The following is a 20,947-nucleotide window of genomic DNA, read 5'->3' as shown; positions in this document are numbered from 1 at the left end:
GTGCTAAGAAGTCAAAGGAAGTCCGTTGAAAAAATAAATAAATAAATAAACAAAATCCCGCCCCCCGCCCCCTTCTGGTATGAAACGGTTATTTTTCTTCAACTAAAATGCGTACCTTTTCAAAAGACCTATTAAAGTCTCTTTGGAATTTAAAACTATTCGCCAAAGCACATAAAAATATTAACAGTAGCTTTGAAACTCAAAATAATCCTTCAACTACATAGTTCATTGCTTACCGTGCCAAGCAACCACGCTACCGTAACCCTGCCCTTTAGCGAGTGAAGTGTTTTGCCAAATAAACAATGCTATAATAATAACTTTATAAAGAAAAATCACAATTGAATAATACGACAAATCAAATTATTTACTTAAATAAGTAACTATCTTCAAAAAAAAAAAAAAAGTTGAAGAAATAAGGAAATCAAAACCCAATAAAAAAATCCTACAAAATCAAATGATTCGTAACTTAACATCGATAAAAAAAAAAAAAAAAAAAAAAAAAAAAAAAATCCGCATTCAAAAAAACTTCAAAAACTCGCTGATCACGGCAGCGTAACATGGGCATGGTTCCTCGCAGCTGTCGACACTATCGGCCAGCGCCCTCTCGAAAAATTAACTTACCCCGCCATCTATCAGGAATTCATAGAACTAAACAATTAATTTTATATTTAATTTGCAATATCAAATATTTTGGTCAATCTTATTTAAACAAATAGCCTATAGCCTTCTTCAATAAATGAACTATTCAACACAAAAAGATTTTTTCTATTCGAACCAGTAGTTCCTGAGATTAGCGCGTTCAAACAAGCAAACTCTTTAGCTTTATATTATTAGTTAATTAATAAGAAAAATATAACATTGATGCGTATATATATATATATATATACATATATATATATATATATATATATATATATATATATATATAATATACATATATATATATATATATATATATATATATATATATATATATATATATATATATATATAATCATTTTCAGCATCGTTTAGGATTTTCTCTGAAAAGTACTCTCGGTTACGCCTTATGGCTGACTCGAACCTACGTTCACTGGATTACAAAGCCCGCGCTTTCAGGTCAAGTCACCGTGGCTACGGATGTTCTGCGTTCAATCATTTTATATTATGATGTACATTTTCCCGTTTTCATAGCACTTTTTATTGCTGCATATAACCTATGGCCTTCCTCAATGAATGGATTATTCAACACAAAAAGAATTTTTTAATTCGAACCAGTAGTTCCTGAGATTAGCACGTTCAAACAAACAAACTCTACTGCTTTATATTATTAGTATGGATTTGCTCACAATAAGTAAATAATGCCCTTTTTAGACGAAATAATGAAGTATGGCAGCGAAACATTATGTTTTTGAATGCTTCTTGAGAAATTTCTAATACCGGTATTGATACCGATATTCCGGTGTCACGTTAAAAAAAAAAATTGAATACCGGTATTACATTTTTGGTTCTTTATTGCAATCCCTAATTAGAACGAAAGGTTTAATTATTTTTGTTGCATGCATTTAATTATATTATATTTAACTTTAAAAATTTAAATTACATTCAAACTCTTATAAGTCATGAACTGATAAAGATAAAGTAATGAAATTTAGAGCTTATCTTTTTCAAACAGTTTACTTCAATTTTTATTCTCCAAATTTGAAAAGAAAAAAAAAGTTTACTGCAAAAAAAAAAAAAAAAAAAAATATCAATAAAAAAAGTGTATATATTCGAAATTTTCGAAATTTTTCTTCAAATATTTTCTATTTTTTATTGAATTAATATTTTTTTAAGCCGCCGAATAAAAATTGAAACTTAGATATTTGTACATGATGTTTTGAAAAAAAAATTTGAAAATTGTTAAGGATATTTTGCATTTTAACGATTTGAAGTAACTCCATTTTTTAAATAACATAAATTAAATTTAAATATTTTTTTGACATATTTGTCTTTTGATTTTTCTTATTAAATAGATGGTGAATTAATGCAAAAATATTTCAAAACTCTAAACTGTTTAATAATTTTTTTTCTCAAAATGTATCCCGAACCCCCTTTAAATAGCAATTTAATTAGTTTGTATTTCTCTGTCTTTAACGTTTCCTGTAAAAAAACTCACTATATTTATTTTATATGTTTTCATGCAGTTACACCACTGATTGTTAATTTCCATGACGAGGTGTCGTATTTTCCTGAACTATCAGGAGGAAAAGGCTCTTCTCTGGGGAAACTCATAAAATTGAGCAAAGAAGAAAAAACAGTATGTTTGTTTTCCTGCTAATTTATTATTATTTTTCATCAAACACTGATTAACATTTAAAAAACTTGTTTTTTGTCTGTGTAGTTTATAGTTCCCAAAGGAATCATTATAACGACTGCTGCTTACAGTGAGTTTTTAAATCAAGAAATTGAAAAGGAAATTCAGAACTTAGAGGATGTCATTTAGTAAGTAACATTGTATATTTAGTCAAGAAACACATAATTTAACATCAAATGTAAATCTAAGATTAAGTATAGGTAAATTGCCCACCCCTCAGAGTTAACCTAAATTTGTGTTTCCTTTTTTTCTTCTTAATTTTCAAGAAAGCAGTTTGTAAGCTTTGCATCTTATATAATTAAAAACTGAGCGTATGTACCTATGTATGTATATATCTATGTATTTATCTATGTCCAAGTTACTTCTTCCGAACTCTAGTGTACAGACCATCGAACCAAGTATCGTCTTATATGATTAAAAAACTGAGCGTATGTATCAATGTATTGATCTATGTATCTATGTATTTATCTATGTCCGAGTTACTTCTCCCGAACACCAGTGAACTGACTATAGAACCAGGTATTGATAGATTCATAATCTTCCCGTCTTTATATTTGACTATTTAACATAATCCTCTGATAATAATTAGTGGAGATATAAATTAAAAACTACTTGGATTTCGACATAAAATCCCTATTTTTTGAAGGCTTTCCTCCATTCAAATTATTATTCAGTGCTTCAACTCAACTTTCCGTAACAATGCTTTTATTAAAATTTGTAGCGTGAAGAAAATCATTGAGAAGAAAGATCTGTTGCCATTTTTTTCTTGAATATGAACAAATGAAATACTGGCTTTTGTTTTGAGGATTTTCCTCTAATCGGGGGATTTAAAATGTTTCCTTTCTGGTTATTTCTCTTCAATGTGCCGCAAAATTTTTCTGATTTTTTTTTTTCATTTATTTATTTATTTATTTTGTTGAAGCTGGATTGTTGAACGCCGGTCACTTGACATAAGTTTTATTTTCCAGGTAGACCGTGCAAAGCCAGGCGACGCAGCTAGTTTTTTACTAGATTTGTATAAAGATATTTTTTTTGTACGCATGCACATATAAACACACACATACTTATGTTTTTTTTTTTTTAAATAATATTTTGCATACCCTAACTAAATATAAGAGTTTAATGTAGAGATATGAGTTACCGTGCTTCTTTTTTATGCTTTTCATTTCACCATTTAAATTTTTATTCATCTTTTCTTTTTTTTATACAGTTTCTGTGTTACATTTATGTTCATTAAAGTGAATTGCACTTTTTTATGTATTTTTCAATTATCGCTGTATGCTATTAGTGCTATGTCTATATATTTCTGAAAATGTAAAAGCTGCAACTATCAAAATATATATGAACTCATATTGTACTTATATACTCAATGCTTCATAACTTTTTTTTAAAATCGAATACGAGTAATATGAAATTAACCTTTTTTAAATAGTATATTTTAGTTTTGGAAGACGGGTTTAATTTGTATTGATAAAAGTTGTTTAGAGAAAAATAATGTTCATTTTGAGCTTTTTTGAATAAAAACAACCATTTAACGCCTTCTATAGTTTTATTGATTATTTTTCGATTAATGCATCTTGTTGACAAATGCAATGGTAAAAATTGCGAAATCTGCTATTCAAATCAAAAATGTGTTAAGTATGTACATAAGAATATATTCAAACTTTTGGGGTAGGTGCTTGATCTAATTATTGTGTTTTAAAGTTATGGTGTCAATGTGCATGGCTTTTGAATTTAGAGTATTCTGATGGGAAAAAAAAATCTCTTTTCTTTTAAACATACTATTAGAGCACTTATATTTTTTAAATTTTAGTGGAAAAGTTGTGGGAGATGTGGAGGAAACATGCGATAAGTAAGTTTGAGCTACCTGTCTTTCCTAAATTTCATTTTTTTTATAAGATTTTCTTTCAAAAAGATTATTTTACTTTTGCCTTCTCATATAAAAAATTTCGTGAAAAGTCTTCCTAGAGCTTGAGAGTGCGTCTTTTGTTTCAGAGTGATTTCTGTCATCTCTCGAACAACACTGCCTCACAAAATTTGCCGGGAGATTGAAAGTCACCTGAATGTTGTGTTTGATGGCCATCACCATCATCATAAGTTTGCTGTCAGATCATCTGCAACAAGTAATTGATTTTAAATTTACCAATTCAGAACATAATTCTGTTTTTTTCTGGTAATATTGCATTTTGCGGATAGGTAATTTTTACAATGGGGTCGTTTCCAAAATTTTAAAAGTATTTTTTTCTGAAAGAGCATGCTTAAAAACATAGGATCTGACTATTTTTAAAATAATTGAAGTTTAATATTTAAAAAAAAAATACCCTAATCGGTGCACTTTCATTGTTTACATTTCTGTGGTGTGACATCACAAATGATGAAATGCCATTCAATGTTGCCATTCACAGAACAAAATATTTAATTCGCATCTTTACTCACGTGTATTGGCAACGATATAGTTGATAGCAAGTGTAGAGCGCAATTTTAATTCGCTGCTTGATTATCAGAACTTGGAAACGTAGTACAAAGATGCGCCAAATTTGTGACGTCATAAAGACCATGCCTTGTTTGAAAAACCGGACATTTTAAAAAATTAATTAAAAAATAACTGTTGGAAAAATTAAAGTATTTTCTGGGTCCATGTATTTTTTGAGCAATCACGATTGCTTATTGCTTTCATTTGACAGTCCTTGACGTTACGGTTCCTTTTTCAGCTTGGACCAGGGCTGCAGCACCACCGTCCACCGGCGGCGGCGCGGCTGGTCCTGAGCGCTGTCCCCCGGAATCCACTTTTGCTGGGCGGTGGCGTCCATGTCCTACACACGCATGGTCATATACACTCCCCTACGTGCACACACCTTTACACACATACACACGCCTACGTGTGCACACGTGAGCCTACACACACAACTATACACACGTAACCACCCAGGAGGAGGGACATGCTTGGGGGGGGGGGAGCCGTTTCTAGAAACAATAACTCTATTCAGTAGGGTCTTGTCGCAACTCGTGATTGCGAAAAACATAATTTGAATTCAAAGTTTCGGAATCCAAATTAGAATTAATTGGGGAAGTAGGTCACAGATTTTACTTTTTTTTTTTTTTTGCTCATTCTATCCATTTCAATGACTAAAAGTAGTACTTTTGACCTAAGGAAACCACCTCATTGTTACTAGCAAGACACTCAAAATGTTTATCTCAACTCAAAAAAAAAAGTGTGTGCTACATGTATACTTTTGTACACCTATTAAACAGTCGATCTTTTACTAACTTAAAAGGTTGTGCGTGTACTCATGTATGTGCGTTAGAATCAGTACATGGACGATTTTCGAAAAACGTCCCGTGCGTAACGCTAAGTTTTTTATTTTATTCAACTATTAATGAAATACAGGATTACATGTTATGCTTTGATAGTATATTAAAGCATGTATTATTCACCAACAGCATTATTTTTTGAAGACTTTGGTTACCTGGAAAAAATAAAAAACTCAGCGTTACGCACGGGACATTTTTTCGAGAATCGCCCACATGAGGTTTTTTGACACTAATCTAGTTTTCAACTGTAAGGAAATTTGTGTTTTTGTTTGTTGGTTTCTAAGATATGACATTGTAACTATTAAAACTAAGTGAAATGTGTAAAAGGAAACAAAATATAATAGTGCCTTAGATGGATCAAAAACATATTTTAAATAATGGCAGCTCTAGTGTTTTGCGAAGTGATAAAAATGACTGCTTTTCAGAGGTTCATGTTACAAATAACGACAATTTTAACGTTGGTGTACTACCTCGTTAATGTTGAGAATTTTGCAAATATGACACTGGTTTTGACATTTAATTTTTTGCTGACAAACGGGCAACAGAAAATTGCCATACCAAAATCGCCAAGATATCGCCAATTTATGACATTGCATCAATCTGCGCTGAAATTAACATCGATTTGCCTCACTTACTAAAAATACCCTCAAATGCCCCTTTTAGAGCATCGGAATGTAACTAAAAGAGGTAGTGCATAACTCTACACTACACAGAATCTACATACGTTTTTCAACCTCCTACCGCATACCGTTTTTATTTTTGTGATACAAGTACCTACGCACATTCGTACTCACATACGGATGTCATGAGAAAACTCGTGCTGATAAATTCGGGGCCAAATTGATATTTCGATTCTCTATACATTCGTAAGTATATCTACTCGTGCGGACAGGCCAAAAAAAAAAAAAGACCACTCAACATTCATTCATGAGCTGGGTCAAAGTGAAATTTTGACAAAAAGTTGAGGGAAAACTTTTTTTGGCAAAACATACTTGAATCGATCGTTTTAGAAAGTGCGTAGGACCTATTGGTTTTCATGGGAATAACATTTTTTTTAATCGATTCACTTGTACTTCGAACAAGGAAGTAAAAACTAGGGTAATGGGAAAACAGGTAACTTATATATACATTGTATTCGATCCCCTATTGCAGATTAGGTTAATTTTGAATACTAAAAAATATATATATAGTTTTGCTAATAACAATTTTAATGTTATACTGGTTAATGTACTAATTTTTGGTTCTTGATCCTTATCTATTTCTTGAAAGAACGCTCATGTTTTCAGGTGAAGATACAGAGATGATGTCAGCTGCTGGCCAGATGGACTCGTTTTTAGGTGTTCATGGACTGAAAGAAGTAATGTTTTTAAAATTTATTTTTATAACCTATATGCAAATTAAACTAATAAATAAAAATACTTACAAATATTTCTGCAATAAGAAAACTTCAAAACGTGAGGACAAACAATCAAAATACGCATAAAACAGAACATGAAATTTCTTCTGTGATGCTATTGTCAGATTCGATAAAATGATTTTTACCCTTTAACTCAAAACAGTATACTTTCAAAAAAAAAAAAAAAAAAAAATTGTAAAATACGAAAAAACAAGTAAATGACGAAAAAAAAATAATTAAAAAAAATTCCAACTCTATTCCTTAAAAAAGTAAAAAGGCACATTACACTAACATAATTTCTAATTTCAAACACAACTATCATTAGAATAATACCTTTGAAATCAAATAATAAGCTAGTAAAATAAGTTCACGCAGGAGATCCTGGTGTTGGGCACGTTGTATACAAATACTAAGTGGATCCGAGGATTCTGCGACAAGGTCAGCGCTACTCAGACAATCAACGTGTGTTATCCGTATTCCTGGTGTATGAGTTATGGATTAATGAAAGTCTTATGGTACTATTGTCCATCTGTTATATTGATAAAATGCTGCCATTAAATGTGCACGATTTTTTTTTATAACAAGTCAACAACTCAGTCAGAAGAGCTTATTATACTTCAAACAGCCAAAACCAGTAAACAGATTAATCGGTATTCACTAACACAAAAGAGCTCAATTTATCCTATGCATGATGTTAGAGAAATGTTACAAGATGATCAGTGGCAACTAATCCAGTAAATTTATTTCTTTAGTATAGTTATTCTATACATGATGTTAGAGAAGTTTCACCAGATGATCGGCGTCAAATAATCCAGTGAATTTAATTATTTAGTACTTTTATTTTATGGCATGATGTTAGAGAAGTGTTACAAGATGATCAGCCTTAACTAATCCAATAAATTTATTTTTTTTAAGTATATTTATTCTGTACATGATGATAGAGACGTATCATAAGATGATCAGTATCAACTAATCCATTAAATTTATCTATTTAGCATATTTCTTCTATGGCGTGATGTTAGGGAAGTTTCACAAGATGACCGGCGTCAACTAATCCAGTAAATTTATGACTGAAAATCGCCACTTTCATACATAACTCCAGAAGAGAGCTTACGTTTAGATATTTGTACTTCCATTTGCAACAATTATGTGTTGATAGTTTCTATGGTATTCATTACTTTTGAGACCACATATGCCGCAAGAAAATCATTTAAGCCGCGAGAGTGATTTGGACACGTTTTTGACAAATGACCCCGATTACTACAGTTAGAAAAACAAATTTCCTTCATAAATGATTATTAGCATTAGATTTCAATCCCGTCTTTGTTGGTGATTTTTTATTTGTTGTGTCAGAACTTCTATGATCGTCACGTAGGGTTATCTACAAATGATGTAACTGTTTGATGGGGAGAGGATTCTTGAAATAGCAACAGTTTGTGACAAGAGAGAGGAAGAAGATAACAAGAAGTTAAAATTACGCTATTTTAATAGCAATATGCTTAAGAAAAACAGCTTGACTTGTGACAAGAGGAGGGAGTAAGGTGAAGTGTGGCACTTTATGGCAAGGGAATGGGGATCAATTTTGTTGGAAAAGACTGACATCATTTATGGGCAGCCTTATGAAGGAGGAAAATTTGACCGAATTGAATTACTAAGTTGAGCTTTTATTTTCAATTATCGCCTCTTATATTTGGAAAATTTTCTAACATTTCCTATCTTACTTTTTGCTAGAAAGACGAATTTTAATGGAGTACTAGCCTGCGTGCCCGGCGTTGCACGGGCTACTTAAAAAATGAAAGAGCTGTTCAATTGATGTTTTTGTATTATTCTGACATCAGTTTCTAAAGCGCTAAGGAGTAAATAATTACGCGTAATGCAAGGTTTGCAAAACACCAGTAGAGCATATTTTTGGCAAAAACCTCTTTAACGTTAATCATATTTATCAATAATACAAGTTATGAGTATTTTCAATTAGCACAAAAGATGAAAATATATGCATTCTCAACTATAATATGTGCTCACTTTAAACTGAATTAAATCTGATAGAATATATCTGAAATATTTATGTACAATTACAATCAGCTTTTTACATAAAATGACACATACTTTTTTGTTGATTACGTGAAACTAAAGCACTAAGACTTATTAAATACTAATAAGCATTAATTTTATATCAAGCCATCAGATTCCAATTAAGCTTTAGTTCAAATCCTTAAAAACAATCTTCTTTGTTCAACTCTGTTTCACTTAAAGAAATCCAAACAATCTTAATTTAACGTGTTCTTTTAACGATACAAACTGCATTGCAAAAATCGAAACAGGAAGGAAAAAGAGATTTATTACAATTCGAAAACTCACCCATGTGACGGAAAAAAGTCCAACAAAATAAACATAATCAGTCGCACATCCTAAATGTACCCAAATATGAGGCCGGTGAACTACAATCAATAAACATTACTAAAGAAACATTTTTCATATGCTGAAAAGAGTTAAGAACGTTGAATGTGAAAAAATAAGAAAGGGCAGACGATAAATGTCCGAATAGAGCAACCAATTTTTAACTAATTAAAAATGAAATTCTAGATGGAAACGTTGTTTTAAGATTTGGACAGCAGCCAAAAAAATCTCTTTTGACACAATTATTAGAATTTTATTTGCTCACCCATATGCAAAATGGCAACAGGAAAGAAATAAAAATTCCTGAATAGCGTTATGTTAATTAACGTTTTAATTAATATCTCCGCTAATTAAAGTCGTACAATTATGAGATTGGTCCTATTGTTTTCTTTGGAAAATTTCGAATTGATCGGTATCTCGTTTGACTTCTGATTCGCAGTGGTTCTCGAGAAGATCGATCTTCAGACAGACAGACGGACGCGAACAGATTTTAATATTATAGTGGATGGATACTAAATATCAAAAGATTCATCAATAACGTTGTCATACTTATTGACAATCTCAACGCACTTCTGATCGTCAAGCTGTTGATGAATTTCTATGGATATAATTTGATTACTGATTCCACTATTCAATAAATTTTTAAAGCCATTGCAAAAATTAAGTTTTCTCGCATATGAGAAAAGTAAAAAAAAAACAAAAAAAAACAGAGAGAGAGAGAGAGAGAGAGAAATATAAATTTTTGCCGAGCCTGTAATAAGCTTGATACGAACACCAATTACTCTTAGGATTAAAAAAAAAGAAATCACCAATTATGTTTCATTTCTTACTTTCTTTTCGAAAATGTTACTTCGTATTGTAAATTATTAGCCTTATTTTTAGTCTTTCTTTTTATTTTAAGGTATTCTCCGCTATCAAAAAATGTTGGGCATCACAGTTTAGCTATGTTGCTGTTGAATATAAAAGGCGAGTATCGAATGTTGGTATTACTTTGTTTTGGATATTATTATTACTGTTATTATTAATGTATTGTTATTTATTGTTATTATTATTATTAATTATTATTAATGTATCATTATTTATTATATTAATTATTAATTATTATTATTTATTTTAATTATTATTATTATCATCATCTTTTTTGAGCAATCACGATTGCTTATTGTTCTCACTTGACTGTTTTGATGTGCTATCATTTTATTTTCGCGCCAGCACCCTCTGCAGCATCACCGTCGACCGACTCCTCACGATGCTGCTCCTATAACAAAAACCGTCTCCAGGTTGCATCCATATGCTACACACACGCGCATAAATACACAACTACACACACACACACACAAATACATACACCTACACACATACACAAACACATACACACACAAACACACACTCAAACACATACATACATACACACACAGGCATACATATAGACACATACACACACACCTACACACAAATACCCACACACTCATCCCTACACGTAACTACTCACACACTCATCCCACTCATGCCTGCACACAGACACAAACACATGCCTACACAAACATACACATTCCCTACCGCACACAAACACTCATACACACAACTACCCACACACTCATACCTGCACACAGACGTTAACACACATGCCTACATACCCATACCCCCTACATGCAAACACACACACACCCCGCACACACATAAACACACATGCCTACACACACACACACACACTCGTGATTGGGAAAAAACATAATTTGAATTCAAGAGGTCAAAATTATTATTATTTCTTATTTTTTTTTTTTTTTTTTTTTTTTTGTGCTTGCTGCTGTTGTTGGCCACAATATGAGAGCAGAGAGATAATCTATATTTTTCAAATGATAGTCATCGCACAGACTGCACGTCTGAAAAAAAAAAAGAACGCTAAAAAGGGCAAATTTGCAATGACTATTCTTATGCATATTTTGGAATTAGTCACCTTTGGCGACCGGATCATTCGGCTTTTACAAAATTTGCTCTGGTTGCTTGGCATAAATTTGCTTGAACAAAATTTGATTGGAATAAAAAATGAACAACCGAAATAGAACATTAATTTTTTTTATGCCAAGAAGTCACCTGCATTGGCTGCTTAAATAAAAATAGCGACGATATACAAGTTATTTTTATCAATCTATCGCTGTATTTCTGTATATCTCTTTACTTCTATAACTTTCTCTCTCGTATATTTACCTCCGTGTGTCTATGTATATTTGTATTTTTTTTACCTATCTTTCTCTAACACAAATATTTATTCATTTATTTTTAATCTCAGACACAATGGCCAATTACTTAACTGTCCCATGGCGGTGATTGTGCAAGACATGGTAGCATGTGAGGTGGCGGGAGTGCTTTTCACTTGTGATCCAGTTACCAGCAATCCATCTATAATCACCATCACTGGCAATTATGGTTTGGGTGAGGTACCTACACATTTCTTATGAAAACAATTCTATGGTTCTTATAAATATTTCTATGTATCACTTGATTTTCAAAAACTGTCGCATATCTAACATACATCTTTTTTACTTAATCCATTACTTCAAAATATTTATTTTGTTTTAAATATTATTTTATGTGTTTATTTTTGTTAATTTATGTATTCTTATTTGTTTTGATTTATTTGTGTGCGTGTTGGTTTTGTGTTTGGGTCGATATACGTGGTGTTGCACGGGTTTTAAATTCAACAAGTCAATCCGAACAGAGGAACAAATAATAAAGACAGAGACCTACAAAAGCAGCACTCAACCTTTTATTTTTTCCTCGGCCACACACAAGTGACAACTATTTCACACGGGCCGAGCATAAAATTAAATGAAAATTTGTGCTCATAATAGGTAAAAACAGTTTTTAATATGTTGCTAAATTCATTTAAGAAACGCAGTCTCAGAAATTCATCGCCCATTTTCGAGGATTCTTCAATATTTAAGAACAATGTCTTCATTTACGACGATTTTTTCCTCGCTGGGTCAGAAGCTCAAGCTCAGATGTCACAAACTTTTCGTCAATTCAACGAAAAGTTTAGTCGGAGAATTTCCCCTGGAGCTATTTCGTGAAATACGACGAAAGTTTCATACGATTTGAGCATGCGATTGTGTGTCATTCTCAAAGCTAATTCAATCTCCATCTGCTTGTCAAAAGGAAAAAAAAATATGATTATTGCATGACTAGTAAAAGCTTTAATTCATTTTACTGATTATGACCGGGTCAATGGAAAAACATTTCAACGGGCCACATGCATTCTGTGAATCAAACGCTGGTATTGTTGACGAAAAAATTAAAAAGGTTAAAAACATCTAAATATATCAAAATTAAGCCTTTCCGTTCCACTAAATTTCACTCGTTATGGTATACGTAGAGCAGGAATTAAAATGGAGGGAGCAAGTCCAATCATTGGCGCAGCAAAAGCTGACCCGAAGACCTCAAGTCACGTGACTCAACAACGACGAATGATTGGCACGTTTTGCGTGATACAAGCGAAATGAACCTGATTTCTTCCAATGCTTTGCGGTCATGACTTCCCGAATGAATGTCTTCACCCCCTCCATTTTATTTTTTCTCAATGGTGGTTTATGTTCGTTTCAGAGGAACTTTTGTTGGGAGGGATTCACTGCATTTTTCATTCAACAGTATTCTTGTCCTTATTACAGTCGGTCGTATCTGGATTAGAGGAGCCAGACACGTTCTTCCTTCATCGGTCCATGGCGGATGAGATTACTCTGAAATCTTTGACCATTGGGGCCAAGAACCACCGAATCGTTATGCAAGGTAAGCAGATATCAATTGAGGACGTGATATCAATGGAGAAATACTCATGCGAAAATGTCAGTTATAGATTTAGATAGCTTCACGTGGTTAATTAACAAAAAAAGATCTTTGTATTGGGACTGCTCAAATAAATTGGAACATGAAAAACTGTTCATGTTCTTCCCATTTTGAACCCCTTCTAAATGGGAAAGAAACCTCATATAACACTTGTGGTTATTTTCATAAGCGTGCGCAGAGGTTCAGACCAGGAGGTTTAAATTACGCTGACAAAGGCTCCCGTACTTGCTAAATTTTAAAAAGTTTAAAAAAAACCGTTTTCAAAGAGAATGAAGTACAAAATTAATGAACGTAAAAAAACACATACAATGTTATCCGCTTTCGTAGTAAGCTTCGTTTCTATGTGCTAATAAAGGTACCACTGTACCCCTAGTGACCTCATGCGCATGCCTAAGATTATTTTTGGGTTCTAAATTAGTGTTGAATGACGACTAGAAAATCTAAGGAAGACATTTTGAAAGGTTCTAAAAGTTTTCCTAAAAATAGTGTAGGTTTCATCACTAATGTAAGCACATAGAAAAAAATTGTTTGCAAAAGTTAAGCGATTTTACTTTAGTTCTAACATAATTCCAAATGGTAATTACTTCGGTATGTTATATGGAATGTTACTAAGAATAATTGATTTTAAATATCAACGTTCCATGTAGCTTTGCTGTGCAATTTCAGTGTTTTCATTCATCCCATACATATTGCACCCACCGGTAAATGGAAACAACTAAATGTTTTATACTCTTTGTGTGTTTGAAAGACGATATTAATAGCTTTTGATAGAAACTTTTTTTTTTTTTTTTTGCACATTTTATATGAACTTGGCATGTAATTTGTTCTTTGTGCGATTTTTTTCCTCTTTAAATGATTTTATGGTATGTTTGGACGTCGCATATGGCCCACAGACCGCAGGTGTTGTTAATTGCTGCTCTAAAGTTTTTAAGGCTTTAAGCTGAGCGTCTAACTCACGGTTTTCAACGTATATCTATGTCATAGGAAAGGAAAGCAGCTTTACTTTACTTATCTCTATAGACAATCGGAAACACGCTGAGAGGCTAATGAATATAAGATTTCATCTGCTAACAAAGTCATATAGTTAAATTTTTCATACGCAGTTGCACTTAGAGAGTATAGTCTTGGATCTGGATGCAATGCATATAGTTTTATTTCTCAATTAATCCAAAAGGTGGGGACAGATTTAAAATTGAAACTTTGGAAATTTTTTTTGATTTAACCCAACTAACCCTACGTTTTAAAGGCGATATATTTCAAATGAGGCTGTGAGAAGCAAAGGGATGTAAGTGGACATTTTCAGGGTTTGAGTAAAACGCGTTTAAGGTTGCGGTCCTAGGCAGGCTTTTATTGAAAAAAGTTTTTTAAATCACGCTGTATAGCAGCAACAACCAGGGCCACTAGTATTATCTCTGGTCAAAACACAGGGAAGAATTTCACCTTCCATTTGTAAAAAGTTATGATAAAACAAAGATAGCCGAAAAATTCAAGTGGTGTGGAAAACAAAAACACGATAGAAAATTCTGTCCCTCAAAAGGAGTCTGTATGTCAAAAATGCAGAAAAAAAGGACACAGGGAAAAGGTTTGTTTATGTCCCCTCCTTAGGATGGATCAAAAATACATGTAAAAAAAAGTTTCTCCTAGATAGCAGGACACCCCTCAATATTTTTAGATTTGTGGATATGCTGGAAGAATTTTAGCTTCCAATTTCAACTGAAAGAGGGTGCTCAACCCCCTCCCCCAAACTTTATTAGTATGGGGAGAGGGTTAAAAAGTACATTAAACTGAAAAAACTATGCTACATATTATAATATCCGCGAGTAATATGCATATAAATTGCAATGAAATAATTATTTACAAAAAAACAGCTGGGGAAATTATATAATTCTAAATTTGTGGAATTTTCTATGTTACAGCTAAGGTTAAATTAAGGGGTCATTGAGCACCGTCTTAAAATTCGAGCAAGAAACTAAAACTTTTGCAGCATAATACTGTTAGTAAGTCTAAAAAATAGGGGTTGTCCTGGATTCTAGCTGAAAAAAAGTGGTTTTGAACCACCCTAGTCTTTCTCTACTAAGAGAGTAACTGAAATTCATAATGAAGTTTGCTCTACAGGCTTCGTGGCAGATAAACAAAACTATGATGAATCGGCGGTTTCTATTAAAATATTATTTCAAAATTTCTAATTTTGGCATTTACGTCCCTTTTCTCACTGCCTCAAATATATGTATATATATTTAATTTGCAGTTCTGCGTTCTTCTTAATAATTTATTGCAAACACCTAGGACTTCGTATACCCCTGATCTTAAAGTTTGCATGATTTGTTTTTCAGATGTTGGAGGTGTGGTTAGAGAAGATGTTCCAGAAGAGGAGAGGAACCATTGTTGTTTATCGAATGAAATGGCTGAGAAGCTTGCGAGAATAGCTATCAAGGTTGAATTAATTTATGAGATCATTTTGTTTTGGGGAAATATAATGTTTTCATTAGAAAATTTCGATCTTTTAAAAAACGAACTCCTTTACTATATCTATGTCTAAAGTGTTGTAAAAATAATGGCGATAACATAAGAATGGAAAAGTTAAACTTAAATATTTTGAAATGTATTACTCATCTTCAAGGTAGAAAAGAAGACAGTTTTCAAAGCTTATTTTTGCGCGTAAATACTCTGAATGTTGTCTAATTTTTAACACTTTACGCATAGGGAAAATAACTGCTGGAGCTAAGCTCACGTGCGCTCCCCTCCAAATCAAGCACTGTTCAACACTCATACTGTAGGGTAGACCGGGGCACGTTTACGCAGTGCCCTTTTTTCAAAACAAGTTATAACTGGAGACCCAACAGTCATAACAGATTGATGCTACTCCCTAGCAAATATATTCTCACAAGTTTTTTAGCATTAGTCAAGATTCGGTCCAGCATGCGGTTATTGTGAATAAATAATACTTAGTTAAGAAAAAATAAATATATATAAAAAATAGCAGAATTTTTTTATCATTTTTGAGATTTGTGTTTGTATGAACTGAAATGTTATTAATTTTATTTTGCACGTTAAAAATAAATCCAATATTGGCGGCGCGGCAAGTTTACGCGTTGAACGTCAGAGCACCTTTGCGATTGTTCTTACTGTGTCTTACTTTAACGTACCCGACACGTTTTTCACTTCAAACTATCTCAAACATTTTTAGTATTTTCTGGGTGTTTAATTTTGAAAATTACCATTTAATTTTTAATTGAATTACAAATTCGTATCTTATAGCTTACAATCATGTAGGCTGTCTTCACGCCCGTACAGCTTTTACTTTATACACTATTCAGTCTGTACTAAATTCGCTTTATTTTAATGGTGGTAGGACATTATGTTCAAAACACTAACAAAACCACGTTAGGTGTCAAAATAAATATGCATAAACGTGCCCCGTGTTCGGGGTAAGTTTTGCGCAACCGACTTCGACACAAAAATAATTTTTTTAACGGTTAAAAACACAAGCTGAGTAGCAACTGAATATACCAATTTTGACTCCATTAACTGCTTTATAAAACAGAAATGTCTAAAATTTCCTAAGTTAAAACATAAAAATTGGAAAATTCATTGAAAAAAAATCTACGTAAAAGTGCCCCGATCTACCTATCAAATATATTGAGGCAGTTGAAAGGCATTAAAAAAGCCCTTAAAATATAAATTTACAGTAGGGAAATTTCCTGTAATTCGGAGAACAAAGTATAGGCTTTTTTTTTAAAATCATAATATGAGAACTTTTTTATTATTATTTTTTCAATGCTCGAATGGTAGTGAAACAAAAATACCGTGAATATCAAAAAACTTTAGCTTGCAGGTATGTTGGAGTTCGCATCAAATACTATTTGCTGAGGTCCAACAAACAAACGACTATCTTTCGACTTGGTTAAACAACTTTAAAATAGCAGGTCTTTTGCTTAAAATTGTAAGAAAACTGAAAAACAATACATAAACTAGGAGATATATTGTAAATTATTTTCTAATAAAGTGAGAAACAAAAATAAATACGACACTCATTAAAATTAAATTACTTTACTTCCATTCGATGATGCAATCTTTGTCCGAGGGGTTTTTTTTTTGCCGCACTCTGTATACTGCCGTGCTAAGCACAAAAGTAGAATCTGCAGTTGAGCTCAAGCTGAGATATTGTTTTTTGATGTTTGGTTCTTCCATGCATTTAATTCAGATGTCTTTTTTTCTTTTCTTTTTTTTTTCAGAATTTTTCAACAAAATAGTTCCTGATCAAATGACTCTAAAATATTATTACTTATTAAGTAAAATACGAATTAGAGAAAAACTTGGTTTTATAACTCAGTTATCATGTTTGAAAGTTAAAAATTACAATTATTATTTTAAATTTCAAAGCCAATCTAAAAACGAAAATGTAATTGTTATGATTGGACATACCTTACCCAATATTATTGGTTGAACGACTACTTGATTTATTTCTAGTGTTTGACCAAAAAAGCTCTCAGTTATAAAACAAAAAGTTTTTTTTTTCTAATTAAACTTACCTTATGTGTACTTCTGTCAAGCAGAAAAAGAAGATGTTTGGATTGTATGTATTTTTAATGCTTAACCGTGTATATGTTACCAGAAATGAAGAGCTATTAAGAAATCCTATTTTTATTCATTAAAAAAAAAAAAAAAAAAAAAAAAAAAACCCAATTTTTCCATTTTTTCCAATTTTTCCCGAAAAAAGCCGGTAACAAAACCGGGTTTTTTTTCACCACTTCAAAATTTCCGGAAATTTTACATCTCTATTCATCCGTTATATGCTGTCATTCGATTTCTACACGTGCTAAGTGGTTCAGTACAGCAGAAATTCATCGAAAAATGAGTAATGTGTCAGTAAAAAGTTTTAATGAGTAACCGCAACTTAGGGAATATGGAATTGAAACTTCGAAAAGAACCTAAAGATGTTTACGATGCGCCCTCACATTACGGAATTGGCTTCTTTTTTTACGATTTTCTTATTGTGATTACATGAAAGTCTGGCTCAGAAGACAAAATTTTTGTTCATACCAGTGAAGAACATTCGCTATATGACTAGGTGGTTGCCTTTTTTTTTTTGACGAGAGTTGGGAAAGTTGGTGTCTTTCTACGACAAATGCCTCAATTAAAACGATGAATGTGAACAGAAGTAGTTTGATGATGTTTCTAAATATTTTGAATCGAACAATTTTCATTTTCAGTTTGGTTTTCAATTCACAACCGATCGGACCTTGAAAAAAAAAATAGCCTTGGTATTTGCTGCAGGACTTATCTTTTAATAGCTATTTAATAAAAAGTTCCATTTTAGGAAAATGTTATTTCTTTTAAACTCATACAGTCACTACTTAAAATTTTTATCTCTTAAACCATCAATTTGATTGCAATGCGATCCCTTTGGAACAAGTTCTCACGTTATCTAAGGATGCACCCACATGTTAGAAATCATGGAGTTTTAAGTAGTAAAGTAAAGCAACTTCTCAAAAAAAATTTCGGTTATATTATCTCAAAAAATACAAAACTATTTTATCGTTCCTTTTTCATGTCTTGAGTGCCCTATCTCTAACTTATTTTCGCCTCTTCTGTTAAGAATTTTTTTTTTTTTTTAACCGACTTCAAAAAGGAGGCGGTTATCAGTTCATACCGTATGTATGTTTTTTTTTTTTTTGTTTGTCCACTCATAGCGTCTCACCTAGTGAACCGATTTTGATGATTCTTTTTTTAATGGATAGAGGATGGCTCAACTTAGGTCCCATTACTTTGTTTGACCATATTTGTTCTTTAGAAAAAAAGTTATGGGCAAAAAACAGTAAATTTCCCTATTAAATGATTAAAATGATATTGTAGCAAAGTTCGCACTTGACATCAGTGGATAATGGTGGCTCAGTGGTAGAATTCTCGTCTTCCACACAAGCAACCTGGGTTCAAATCCCGACTAGGACAAAGTGAATTTTACTAAAATTTCGTTTCTACTGTTTTCCGTATTTTCTCGAATGTTCTATTAATTTCTGTATCTTTTTAAGTCTGGAAAGTTCCAGACTTTTTCAAGTTGTATATAAGGAGATGTAACGTTCATTCGTGGTTCTGAATAAAGATCTCGAGTTGAGAGTAACGAGTATTCGCTTCATTTGGCTTTCACATTGTCTTCGCTATCTTCATCTACGCGACAATATGAAACTCATTGTTACAAAAGTTTGGTGCCATATAACTGTAACATTAATAGTAATTGTAATGATAATTTTGAATAAAGGCTTTTCTAAAGCAATACAGTGATATAGAGCTGCACTTCTTACTAGGTAACTTCTTACTTTTACTGAAATATCTATATTTACACTAAAAAGAATGAAATAAAAAAATTTTTGAAAAAAAAAAATAGAACCGACTTCAAAATTGCTCTAAAAAAGTGAAAAATAATTTTATTCTTTAAACACCATCGATAATACTTTTAAACATAATTTTTGAAGTTGGCGCAAAAACAAAAAGTAAAATCCATTGTAACCATGCTTCGTTCATATTTTTATCAAAAAATCATCCATACTTAGGAACGAAACATTTATATCGTTACTCAAATATGCTGTCATCAATGCGTAATGCATGTGGTAGTGAAGAAACTGGACGTGGTTAAATTTATACTTGTAGTTGAGTTATGGCTGTGAATGGTTTTATCGATCGTTTTTGCGCCAACTTCAAAAATTATGTTTAAAAGTATTATCGATGGTGTTTAAAGAATAAAATTATTTTTCACTTTTTAGAGCAATTTTGAAGTCGGTTCTATTTTTTTTTTTCAAAAATTTTTTTTGCTGCACTTACAGAAATTTAGGCCATTACTCAATTTATCGAAGTTCATTTTGTTATTACATTTTTTTAATTATTACGTTTTGGTTATTTTCTATTTTAAACACAGAACTTAATCTTCCCTTTCCCCTTGAGAGTAAAGAAATATAATAATAATAATTGTTTACAGGGTCCAACAAGAATGTCACTAAAGCCATGCTATACTTAATTTGTTAATAAACCCTGAAAATAGTTTTGTTTGGTGTCTAAATTCCTTCCAGGCTCCTAAGAATTTTCTTTTTTTGTCGGTCTCTGATCTTTTTTTTTTCTATAAAAAGAATTCGGAGAAACTAGTCATGGTCCCGCTTGTAAAAGCTGAAGTTTTTTTTTCATTTTACAGGGTACGGCAATATTACGCACTGTCGTATTTAAATGGTAATTTTTATCTCCTAACGCATTACTTAACATTAAATAGTATTTTTGCGTTAAAAAAATAATAAATGCATATAACTAGGTGCAAATTAAACGTTGCTTTATTAAATGTTTTTTTTTTCATCTATATCATATCCATTCGACCTTTGTATTTGTATGGCTTTTACAGTTCTCAATCGTATCGACTCATTTCTGTCTGTAATTCAGAAATATAAAACGTTTATTCAGAAACCAAAAGCTTTGCCTCTGATGACTAAAACGTCGGATCTAAGTAACATGCGACTGGATCGAAGATCCAACTGACAGAAATTTTGAGGAACTAGAGTTTCGGCGTAATTTTAGATTCAGTGAACGGATTTTGGAAAAATAATGTAATTAAGCATTTTTGTACGTATTTTGTTGTTTTTTTCTCTATTAAATGTATTGAACACATATCCTTTGCGCCTCTCACT

At 32.0% G+C, this 20,947-nt stretch overlaps 1 protein-coding gene across 1 annotated transcript in view; it reads left to right on the top strand.

Annotated features, from left to right (window-relative positions):
* Window positions 1-20,947, top strand: part of LOC129234812 (uncharacterized) — an 80,331-nt gene that overhangs the window by 32,222 nt on the left and 27,162 nt on the right. The window contains exons 4-12 of the mRNA XM_054868746.1: window positions 2,166-2,278; window positions 2,363-2,463; window positions 4,149-4,187; window positions 4,331-4,458; window positions 6,934-7,004; window positions 10,342-10,406; window positions 11,731-11,878; window positions 13,106-13,223; window positions 15,614-15,714. Of these exons, the coding sequence (XP_054724721.1) occupies window positions 2,166-2,278; window positions 2,363-2,463; window positions 4,149-4,187; window positions 4,331-4,458; window positions 6,934-7,004; window positions 10,342-10,406; window positions 11,731-11,878; window positions 13,106-13,223; window positions 15,614-15,714 (884 nt within the window). The remainder of the gene's footprint in view (window positions 1-2,165; window positions 2,279-2,362; window positions 2,464-4,148; window positions 4,188-4,330; window positions 4,459-6,933; window positions 7,005-10,341; window positions 10,407-11,730; window positions 11,879-13,105; window positions 13,224-15,613; window positions 15,715-20,947) is intronic.

The sequence above is a fragment of the Uloborus diversus genome, chromosome 1, assembly GCF_026930045.1.
Source record: "Uloborus diversus isolate 005 chromosome 1, Udiv.v.3.1, whole genome shotgun sequence".
NCBI classification, from domain to species: domain Eukaryota; kingdom Metazoa; phylum Arthropoda; class Arachnida; order Araneae; family Uloboridae; genus Uloborus; species Uloborus diversus.
The sequence above is the reverse complement of the archived record's forward strand: the minus strand, read 5'-3'. Positions and strand labels throughout refer to the sequence as shown.